Source organism: Leuciscus leuciscus (assembly GCF_965113295.1).
Source record: "Leuciscus leuciscus genome assembly, chromosome: 6".
NCBI classification, from domain to species: domain Eukaryota; kingdom Metazoa; phylum Chordata; class Actinopteri; order Cypriniformes; family Leuciscidae; genus Leuciscus; species Leuciscus leuciscus.
Window position 1 is genome coordinate 5,385,886 of NC_138730.1, and position 12,214 is coordinate 5,398,099.

Genomic DNA, 12,214 nt, shown 5'->3' on the forward strand with positions numbered 1-12,214 from the left:
CATTCTTCCCTCACGGGTCAAAATGACCAGAAGCCTTAAAATTATACTTTTTTTTTTTTTTTTTTCAGAAAGCTTATTTTTATTTCATTTCTATATATTTTTTAATGCATTTTTTATTTTATTTACCTTTAAATTACTAGATTTGATCAATAAATAATAAATAGTGTATCAATTTCATGCATAACCCTTTTACTTCTTTTATTTTTTTTATTTTTTTATATTGCCGAACAGACGTCATCTCATCGATATGTTGTTCTTCTTTTCCCCTCAGTTTTCCTAAGGAAAGGCGTTTGCATGGGACATTTGACAATGTTTATGAGGATGTGGAGACTGTTCACAAATTTTCTTTTGCTCAGAACTCGTTGAAGAGTAAAGGAGCTCCTAAAAGTGAGTATTATGTTAGCATTACAGCTCTAGTCCATGAGTGGAGGATAATGACTGATGTGTTTTCTCCTTCAGATCCGTATGCTGATAATGGCCATGTGGTGAGGGATTCATTCTTATTATTGCCATTTATTAAAGAATTGTTAATTTATATGAAATATTATGTTTGATATATCATGATAGCATGTGTCTTTGCCAGCTTGAGCAATGCTAATAATGATGTGTATTATTTCTGTTGATCTCTTGATTTGTTTGACAGAAAGAAGAGATTTGGAAGAATATATGGCATGTCTCTCAGTGGTTTGTCAGCACTTTGTCACTCTGCTGCTGTCAGGAAACTGATGATAAATGTTGTTTTCAAATTCTGCACAGTTTAAGAAAAGAGCACACTGCAAAACATGCTTTTCTTACGTAGTATTTTTGTCTTGTTTCCAGTCCAAATATACCTAAAAATATACCAGTCCAAATTCACTACTCATCTAGTAAGTGCACCCCATCTATGTACTTTTACTAGATGAGTGAAATGCCATTAGACATTGTCTTGTTTTCTGGAGAAATAAATCAAAATTAAGTGAGAAAAAAAAAAGCAAAATGATCTGCAAATGGGGTCAGAAAAATAATCTTAATTCAAACAGAAACAAGATCATTTTTCTTACTTGTTTTAAGCAAAAACTCACTTGATTTTGATTTATTTCCCCAGGAAATAAGGTGTAATTACTTATGGCATTTTACTACTTTAGTAAATGCCTCTTGATTTAAGAATTTTAAATATTTGGACTGGAAATGAGACAAAAGCATTTTTTGCAGTGCAAACTTTTGTTTTTGTTGTATTTCCCCTCGCGATGTGAAGGTCTAACACAGCTGAAGATCACAATGGCCACAGTCATCACGAAAGGTATTATGATATGTGTTTTGTGACTGAACTCTGTGAAGGTACATGTACTCTACTGTAATCTGTGAAAACTAAATCTCATTACTATAATGTGGTATTTTGAAGAATTGGAGGTTTAAATTTGAGAACAATGCGTTGATGTAAATTATGAGAGAAAACGTTCTTAATGGGTTCAAGTCAAAACTAGTATTCATTTTCTCCGTTGAGAAATAGATTTTCACATTATAAACCTTTATACTCAGCCCTGCTGTGAGCTACGAGATGTTAATCGATGGTATTTGCTTCTGTTGAGGCTGTCAGCCCACATTATTTTTAAGATTTATTAACAGCAGAATTCCTGGTGAAAACTACATTACCCATGATGCTGTGCAGAAAACTACATTACCCATGATGCTGTGCAGAAAACTACACCAATCAGAGTCTCGAAACAAGCAAAACGCACAAAGATCTGGCCAGTCCCATGAAACATTTTGAGTCAGTCTCCCTATGCTATTAAGATATATGTATATACTATATGCGCATTTTGCAATAAACGTAAACTATATGGTGTGTGAATATTTCTTTCACAATATATGAAAGTAGTTTAATATTAGAAAGACAAAAAAAATGTCCAGGGAGTTCAATAAGAGTGTGTTTGAAGGTGCTCTTTGGGGTCGGGAATTCAAATAAATGTAGGAAAGAAATATTAAAGAATGCAAAGAATTCTGTAATTTCAAGACGCATAAGATGTACAACATAAAAGCATTCATTAATTGCAATACTACTTTTGTGGTATACAGGTTATCATGCAAATGTGGATGCTTTTATGTAGGCCGGACCGAGAGACGTCTCAAAGACAGAGTAGCGGAGCAGAAACATGCCATTAGAAGAGCTCATTTAGATTACCCTATGGCACAATAGTAATCCAGAAGGCCTAATAGTTGAGGGTTTAGAAACGATTAAAAAGAGTATTCGGGGTGGTGACCGATTAAAATTACTTTTACAGAGAGAAACATTTTATATATATATATACACTCACTACAGGCCAAAAATGTGGACATTACTATTTGTAATATTTTTGAAAGAAGTTTCTTCTGCTCATCAAGCCTGCATTTATTTGATCAAAAATACAGAAAAAAATGTAATATTGTGATATATTATTACAATTTAAAATAGGATTTTCAGCATCATTACTCCAGTCTTCAGTGTCACATGTGACATCCAGTCCATCACATGATCCTTTAGAAATCACTCTAATATTCTGATTTATTATGAGTGTTGGAAACAGTTCTGCTGCTTAATATTTTTTTCATAACCTGTGATACTTTTTTAGGATACTTAAAAAAAAAAAACTTTTGTTACAACAATATACACTACTGGTCAGTAATTTTTTCTTTCTTTTTTTTAAAATAAATCTCTTTTATACTTTTATTTAGCAAGGATGTGTTAAATTGATAAAAAGTGATAGTAGCCTAAAGATGATTTATATTATTAGAAAATATTTTTTTTATTTTGAATAAATGCAGTTTAAATGCAGCTTTTTAACCTTTTATTCATCAAATATATCAAGCAGCAGAACTGTTTCCAACACTCATAATAAATCAGAATATTAGAGTGATTTCTAAAGGATCATGTGATAGACTGGAGTAATGATCCTGAAAATTCAGCTTTGCATCACAGAAATAAATAAGTTAAAGTATAAAATTGAAAACCAATTATTTTAAATTGTAATAATATATCACAATATGAAAAAAAAATGTCTGTATTTTTGATCAAATAAATGCAGGCTTGATGAGCAGAAGAAATTTTTCAAAAACATTACAAATAGTAATATATATATATAGGCCTGTTATAGGACTGAATATATAGGACTGAAGTCCTTTTGTGTGATGTATGCTTTCTGTGTATAGCCTACTTTTGTCGTTCATCATAATTTTGTCTTTGGATTCAGTCTGCAATGTATCCACCTAGTGGACTTTCTCTGTATGTGCATGTATTATAGCACACATAAAAGAGGAAGTTGTTTGGTTGGAAAGCACACCCTGAAGAAGGCTGTTTGTGCCCCCCCCCCCCCCCCCCATGTCTTTTACATTTTCTACCAGGATATAGCCAGTTAAATAAAGGCTTTCTAAATAATTCTGAAGAAAGAGTGCCTTCGATCTTCTCTTTCCTACATGTAGTTTTATATTAATTTATTATTAATTCAGTTATGCTGTCTGCAATGCTTCATGGGATTGTAGTTCTTTCTCTCTAAAGCCATTAAGTTCACAGTCTTGCACCTTTTGTCTTTTTGTCCAATTTTCTAAAGTTTTTTTGCTTCAAATCAAAGTTTGTAATGTTGCGGTTCTCGAAGCTGGTTGGTTTGGTTCATGGCTTATAACGCTTTAGCGAAGACTTTTAAAAAAACCAGATGTGAGAAATAAATGGAGAAAATACTTCCATAACCAACGCGGCTAAAAAAGCGGGCGCTAATGCACACTATAGTCATGAAAATAGCTCTTCTGGACAGGTTATAGTACGGGTCACATGCCCTTTTGGCCCAGTCATGCTATTAGATCCATTGGTCTTGTGCATCAGATTTAGTTTTCTGTGACGCACTTTTCATTGTTTCAAATTCTGTTGATTTGTCACAAAGAGATTATCTAGAAGTTTTGCTGAATTTGCAAAAAACGACTTGTTACAGTCTTGAGAGTTTCAGTAAGAATGTGTTTAATATGTATACAGTCAGCAATGTTTGCCTTGTTTTCCATCATTTTCCAGCAAAAGTGTGTTTATGAATTGAAGTTATTGGAGTCCCAAAAAAAAAATCTTAATCTTAATAAATCAGGCTTTTGTGTTGAGGCCAAATATAGGACAAATATATCATTATTACTTTAAAATAACTGGATTAATTTCAATTATATTAAATATGATTATAATGTCATGTCTTTCTTATGATTTCTTATTATTGGGAGTTTTTTCACTTGGACACGAGATCTGGTGCCAATCTGATGATTTACCAACTGAGACTCTGAGCAAAGCTTGTTCCTCATAGAAACTAACCTGCTAAAATATGTGTGACTCTTCCAGAAAGAAGCAGCTGAGCCCTGAACACCAGGAGGATAAAGAGCTGAAGAAGAAAGAGAAGCAGCGTCTGGAGAAGGAGAAGAAAGAGCAGAAAGAGAAGGACAAGAAGAGAAACATGTTGCACAAGAAGTTTAAAGTGAATTCAGACGCATAAATTAAAGCCTCACTTAATGTAGTGCAGATATAGCTTCAAACAGACTGGTGTTCACTTTAAAGATGGATAGCACAAGCACACTTCTAGATGCCGTTTGCTCTGATCTTTAATGGTGACGTACATTAGTGAAACTCCTCCAGGCGTCCTGCAGGTCCTGATATATTTCCCATGTTTCCCTGTAGATCACCGGACTGGAAGAGCCCATGTATCGGGCCCGAGTGCTGGCGGCCAGCAAACTCCGCAAATACGACCTGACCGTCAAAAGTGGGGATCTCATCAGCATCATCCGAACGGTCAACTGCCCCAAGGGCAAATGGCTGGCCAGAGACGCCAACAACAAATGTGAGACGTTCCTACAAATCTTCTAGTCATGGCTTGTACTGTGGCAGAAACTGTGTGTATAATCTTTCCCCTCACCACTCCTTAAAGGGGTCCTATAATGCCCTTTTCACAACATGAAAAATAAGTCTGATGTCCCCAGAGTGTGTGTGAAGTTTTAGCTCAAAATACCCCACAGATGTTTTTTTTATAGCATGTTAAAGGTGCTCTAAGTGATGTCACGCGTTTTTTAGGCCAAAAATGTTTTTGTCACATACAGCAAACATCTCCTCCCCATCCACTAACTGCCTGTCCCCTGAACACACTGTAAAAACACGCGGTCTCTCTAGACACCACAGGCTCCACAAATGGCAAGAAAAACAAACTGGGCTCACCCGCACCAAGAAACATAATAAACAGAGTTCCAGCCAATCACAGACAAGAAGTATTGGAGGGTGGGGTTTGGGGGATTAGTGCACGTACACATGAAGGGGGTGTGTGGAGGAGAGAGAACAGAGAAGCATGAAGAGGGAAGTTTGAATTATGGCCAACACACGACCAAAGAGACGACGTTCTGATGAACAAATTGTACAGAAGAGGGACAAGTATAAGGGACAAGTATAAGGAACGCGCAAAGTCCCGAATTTACATCGGAAAAACCTTCGAAAGGTGGCGAGAACTCCGCCGGCAGAACGGCTTCCAATCCGACATTCAGTTGCTCTGTTTTTGCAGAACAGGTAAATCCATATTTCTTTCTAAACTGACGTTTATGTTCGCCAAACCAACACAAGGATGTAATTAGCTAGAACTATGCAGTCAGCGTTAACTTTGGTGAATACAACATGTATATTAGCGATCTCTATTGTAAATGGTCAAGCTAATTCACAGTAGGACGACAATTTGTGTGAACGATTGTTTTCACCCACTGTTTGTTATGAATTTGAATGTTCATTTATAGGCTATTGACAACTTTGACTAAATTTGTTTACGCTGCCGCCGTTGTTTATGCTCACTGGGAAACGCGAAGCTAACATTATCATGCTATTATTGCGTCCTTGTATGGGAGCTATAGTTATAACCTCAGGTGGCGAAACGATTTTAAAATAATGTTTCTCTTTTTCTGCATTCTGTTCTGCAATATATAAAAGCATTTATCTAACTTGGCGACATTACACATTAAATGAAGTATCAGTAAAACTTTGTTTGTTAATGACTACGTTGACTTTCCTTTATGCCGGAGGGGAGGAGGGAGGAGACGGGATGAGGAGGAGGGAGGGTCTAGCTAGCCTCCGTTTTGTTTGACAACAATTCGAACGTCAACAAGAAGTTACGACTCTCGACATCGCTTATAGCACCTTTAAAATTGTCATTTTTTTTAGGGTGAGCAAAAACGTGCCGTTTTTGTGTGTCCCTTTAAATGCAAATGAGCTGCTGCTCCCGGCACAGAAGGCGGAGCTTCAAGAGCTTGTGCGTGTGTGTGTTAGCAGCTACGATTACCTCACACAGACACACACTGAAAATTTCTAAAACTTTTAGCCTTTTATGTTTAAACCGGAGTCGGACAAAGATGGAGAGGCTCAAGGAGGACATTTCTGAACGGTAAGTTGCTGATGTGGAGTTAACCATCTTCTAGTCATTGATTAGCAGATTCTGTCATGATGATCTATAAATCGCGTTCCCGCGGTCGGGGATTATGTAAACAATAAGGTACTCGAGGCTAGTGCTGTATGATGAATAAGTCACGGCTGAAGGGTGTTGTTTGGCACGACTCGAAGCGAAGTCAGCCGTTACTTATTCACCATACAGCACTAGCTGTTAGTACCTTATTGCTTTTATAAAACGGTTACCACACATTACAAATATTAAAGCCGAAAAATATGTATTTTACAACTTTCATGAAGTAAAATCACTAAAAGCGTTCCTTCCACTGGAAAAAGTAGTCCCTAACGGTTGATGAGTTATGAGCCGTTTCGTACTTTTGAGAGCTGTAGCGCCCCCGTCAGGCCGACCGGGGCGGGCCTTGGTGACGCTGTAGGCGGTGTGAGTACTACCAGCCAAAAGTTTCAAGTCTCTACGACTTACGGTTTGGTCTGCCCGATCAGTTTTATGTCTGAATGTTGCATCATGGGAAAATTAACAATAACAATAGGTGTTCAGCACTGAAGTGCTTGAACCCCTAATACGAATGAAGGCTTTTTGCCAGTTATAGCGCCACCTATGGTCCGATCTCCATGAAACTCTGCATGCTTCCTCACCATGTTCTGACACATATGCTCATCAATTTGTGTGAAGTTCTGAGTTTTCCTTTGGGATTTATAGGCTTTTGAGTGTATTTTGCCACGCCCCCTTTTCTAAATGACCCTGTTACAGCCACCCAAATGCCAAGTTCAACTTTTTTTGATAATTATTGATCTAGAGAGGCCAGAGAATTGTCCTAGACTGGTTTGGTTCCGATCGGGCGAAAAACCAGGGACTAGTTCGCAAAAGTAGGTTTTGGACAAAATTCGACATAGCAGAAAATGTTCCCTGCCTAAATCAAAATCGGAGATAGCCATTTTGTCCGCCTTGAGCCAAGGATTCCAACGATATAAGACACTTGATCCTGGGACAAACGGTCTAAGAGTTATGAGCAATTTTTTACTTTTGGTTTCTGTAGCGCCACCTATGGGCCATTCGGGGTCATACTCTGATAGGTTGTCCCCAAATTGAGGCCTACCATCTGGGCAGGTTTCAAGTCTCTAGGCCTTACGGTTTGGCCTGCACGATGTGTTTTACAAATCCTTACAATTACAATAGGGTTTCAGCACTTCGTGCTTGAACTCCTAATAATAATAATACACTTTATTTATAATGTGCTTTTCTTATACCCAAAGCGCTAATGTCCTGATCTCACTTTTTCTACTACTTTTACTTGAATTTGGCAGACTATTTTATCCAAAGCCACTAACCATGCGCGTAATTTGCACGGGGGTTACGGGGGTCATGACCCCCTCAAAAACCAGATCCAGCTAATATAACCCCCCCCAAGATCATCACATCATTCAGATTAAAATAATAATATGAAATATTCCGAATGAATACTTTTATTCGTTTTCTTTATTAATTTCATTTGCCAGCAAGATAGTATCATATTTTAAATAATCTGTCATGTAAAGGCAACCGTTATTTAGATCGTAGTATCACTTTATGGTTCCCATGGTGACGCGTCATTCATTGCTTGTCATGACTGATTGTTACGTTCCACCCGTGTTTTGTGTTTTGTTTTCATTGATCTGTGCATGTTAGTGTACTTCACACGTGTTGGCTGTTGTGCTCATTATCTTTTCTCTGTCTCTAGCCACTCTCTCTGCTCGCAGGGTGCTGTGATTGGCCGAGTCGGACGTCAGTCATCATTAAGGCGGCGCTTGGGAGCCAATCGGAGGCCGTCCAGTTGGTTCAAAAGGATGGCGTGTTCATTCATGCTTTCTCTCTCGATCGCGAACTGAGCTCTTTGTAGCGGAATGAGTTTTCTTTAGTGGACTGAGCTCTCTGTAGCGGAATGAGTTTTCTTTAGTGGACTGAGCTGGATTGTAGCGGAATGAGTTTTCTATAGCGAACTGAGCTCTTTATAGCGCAATGAGTTTTCTGTAGTGAATCGAGTTTTTGTCCCTGCCCGCGAATTGAGTTGTGTGCTATGTGCTTTGTTTTTTTTGTGATGTGTTGTCTACCTTTTCGTTTGCTATGAGACCTTGGTTAACAGCTGATATAGCGGGAAGAGAACGCAGGTCAGTATATCGCGATATACACTGCACACGTAGCAGATGATTGTCTAGACACACTAGGTAAGAAGTGAGCGCCACTTAATGTATCTTTTGTTTTGCTAGATAGGTTAGTTAAAGTGCCGGATGCACTGAAGATTTCGGTTTATTTTCTACATTTTGCTTTGGTTAGATTAGGTCTAGATTAAGGATTGTTTTGTTATATTTTGTTCTTTTCTTTGGCGCCGCTTTTGTTCTTTTCCCGTTTATTGTTTGTTTGTTTATATTATCACATTGTACATAGTACACATTATTATTGTCATCCTACTGGATCTAGTGGCTTCGGCTTTTTGTGAATAAACGTCCAGTATTTTTCTCCTTCCAAGATTGTCTGTCATGTTCTTCCACCTCATTTCATATCCAGCAGTACGTTAATATGTAAATGTTACGGTACATTCCCTAGACTTTTAAAGTTCGTAACACTGATGATCTGCTTTTATTTCCTCTTTTATTAAAAATTTCACAAATTTGTTAGCTATAGCCGGAAATATATGATATTCCGATTGTCAAATATGTGCAAGTGGATGTGTTTTGTTGTTCAAACACCTTTACAATGATCGCGTTAGTTGAGCTGTAGGCTATGCAACGTAGCCTATTTTAGGTATCTTATTAAAATACCTAAAATACGTAACCTATACATTATTAGGAATTTACCACCTCCGGCTTTTTTGTTCTTTTTTCATGCAGTTTGTGAAGTGACAAAATGAATCAAAGAACTAGTCCACACTTGTATTTTCTCAGTTTCTGAATTTGATGTTATCAGAGGCTCAATGCAAACACTTTTTTTTTTATCTACTTGAGTCTTATTTCATGCAAACTGATAATATAATTGCACTTTCATTTTCTCTATTTGAAAGTTTTTAATGCTGTTATTTGATGTTAAGTTTTTAAAATGTGATATTAATAAAATACATTTTAACAGTTATTTTTTCATAAGATATTGAACACACAAAAAATCAATTAAGTGGAAGCTGCTTAATTTAACTACTGTGTCATTATGGCATAAATAGTCAAGTGAACAGCTGCATTTACGTTAAGTAGCCTAATACAGAAACGCAAATTAGCATGTTACCTTTTACACAAGAAAATTATTCAATAAATAAATAAATATGCCGCGAGTTTAACCCCCCCAATGGTAGACCCAAAGTTACGCCCTTGCCACTAACAGTGCATGCAAGTTATGTTTGAAACTGCACCAGTTATAAAACAGATAGTTACGGCCTTGATTATGATTGGCTGAGATGCATTTGAAGCTGCTGTAAAATACTCTAAACAAACACCTGTGAACTGACCACATTACATGCATGAAACCATTCAGCTAAACATTGCTGAAGAACTACATCACTTGGCAGAAAAGTGATTATTTGCTATCAATAAATGATTAGCTCTTCTAAAATCACTGTAAACCAGGGCTTCACCGGGGAATCTTGCTTTAACACTATGATTTTGTTCCACATATTTTTGCTTGGTCACGTCATGGACTATACATGAAACAAATGTTTCTAAGAGCATTTTATAAATCACAAATCATCCTAAAATCATACACATGTAAATGGGCACATCAATTCCACCTAAAAAAAACAGCCATAAGTATCAGGACCAGAGCTGAGAGTAATAGAGTAACTTCGTATTATGGTTGAGCATAACTTGGACCCTCACAGCTGATAAGGGCTGCACGATTCATTGAAATTAAACCGCAGAAGTACGATAACGCACATCCTCCCAGGAAACTCCTATGGGCATCAAACTATCTGTAGCTGAATAAACAGAAGATTGAAATGCTTTGATTGATTAAACATGACTAATAAACACACGACTGCCTTATTCTGTGCAAGAAGCCACATCATCTCACAGAAGTATTTGTTCAAACGCTCGAGTTTGGAGTAAAAGCATGTTATTAAATGTTATAGCATGTCATAAAATGCTTCTCATGTTTGGAAAGATGTTTGATGCGTGTTGCTTTTTCAAATGCACGTAATAAGCGACTCAAACTCATGCTTTCAGATGGAGCCGCGTTTACTACTGATCACTGAGCCGTACTTCACTGATAAGCTGCACATAAAACATTATCACAGCCTTTGCGATTTCATAATCACACTAAGCCAAATCGGTTTAAGTGTGATTTCATGTTAACTGCAGTTAATCATGCAGCCCTACAACAGCTTTATTGTAATTTGTTTTATTCACAGATGTTACATCGCCCTCTACTGCAGGATTCTCAACTTTCCACTTTCAGCAAGTCCACTTTTCTGTGGAGTTCAGATTAAACACACCTGAAAACTAATCAAACTCTTTAGAATTTGGCCTGGGACACAATAGAAGATTTTAAAATCTTAACCTATTTCAAAACGGTGTCTGAGACCACACATCTGACAATTGTAGTAACATTTCCACAGTGAGACGAGATCTCACGGAGAATCGCGAGAAAAGAAAGATCTGCGTCGTCAGCTGGTTCTCCTGGCGTGAGTTTTGTTATACAACGGAGAAAAAAAAGAAAGTGTGTGATCTTCTTTCTCAATACTCCACTTTCATGGCGTGTTTGTGGCTGCCAAGTTTTGGCTATAGAAGCACTCAATATCTGGTTGGTGAAGCTCGCTCGCTCTCATTGGCTATCAGCCAGATCAAGAGTCGGGTAATATCAAACATGTTAGATTTGGGATAGTACGGGCTCCGACACCACCGGGAGCAGTAAAATAATCATAATGACACCACACGATTGAGGATTTTTGGACAAAAAGTCATTTGCGACAAGCCTCGAATTGGTCAGATCGCGTAGAGGTGCAAATAGGACTCAAAATCTGGCTTCAAATCTTCAAGTGTGTGGCCAGCCTTACCAGAAAGTTGCAGTCAGGCGAGTTAGATCAAGATTGGAGTAAACCTCTGCAGTTGAGGTTTGACTATTGACTACTGTATGTCTCTCTTCTATTCGTTCTTTGTCTGACACAAAATGTCCATGGTTTGGGGCTTCCAGGAACAGGGTTCAGATCCACTGCTTTAGATGTTGGCTGCGTCTGAAAGCTTAGGCCACAGCCCTGCAGAGTTTAGCTCTAACCCCAGTTTAACACACCTGACCCAGCTCTTCAGGCTTATGTGAAAACTACAGGTGTGTGTGTGTGTGTGTGTGTGTGTGTGTGTTGGAGCAGGGTTGGAACTAAACTGTGGAGACGCCATTTTTCAGCTTTCAGACGCAGCCGTTATTTTTATTTCGAATAGAGTTTTGCCTCTTCTGACGCACTGCCAGTACTCAAACCACATACATTTGTAAAATAAGAGTGAAAATACCTTTTCTTTCAGTCTCCTCACAGGCACTACGTCTGTATCCACTTTTACATATACAACTGCACGCAGTCCTGGAGAGCATGGGGACGCCGTTATTCCTGCACGGGGCACAGCGACATGGGTTGAAGTTCTCCATATACTCTTCCCATGCCATCTTCAGGTGGGGCAACTTTGTGCGCAGCTGCTCGGCTGATGTGCTCAAGCGTACCAACTCGTATATTGGTGCAATCTATGACAGGACCACAATGACCAGACATAGAGAAGAAATAACTATAAATAGTAGCCTATATAACTTAAATTGAAGACTTCAAACATAGAGTTTTGACAGAGATCAAAATTTGGGTT

General features: G+C 37.9%; 1 protein-coding gene across 1 annotated transcript in view; it reads left to right on the forward strand.

Annotated features, from left to right (window-relative positions):
- LOC309501939 (uncharacterized protein) overlaps positions 1 to 12,214 on the forward strand; it is a 109,722-nt gene that overhangs the window by 15,707 nt on the left and 81,801 nt on the right. Inside the window, exons 5-11 of the mRNA XM_082174232.1 lie at positions 272 to 387; positions 460 to 485; positions 644 to 684; positions 1,235 to 1,279; positions 4,325 to 4,457; positions 4,658 to 4,817; positions 8,131 to 9,006. Coding sequence (XP_082030358.1) covers positions 272 to 387; positions 460 to 485; positions 644 to 684; positions 1,235 to 1,279; positions 4,325 to 4,457; positions 4,658 to 4,817; positions 8,131 to 8,159 — 550 coding nt within the window. The 3' untranslated portion in view covers positions 8,160 to 9,006. The remainder of the gene's footprint in view (positions 1 to 271; positions 388 to 459; positions 486 to 643; positions 685 to 1,234; positions 1,280 to 4,324; positions 4,458 to 4,657; positions 4,818 to 8,130; positions 9,007 to 12,214) is intronic.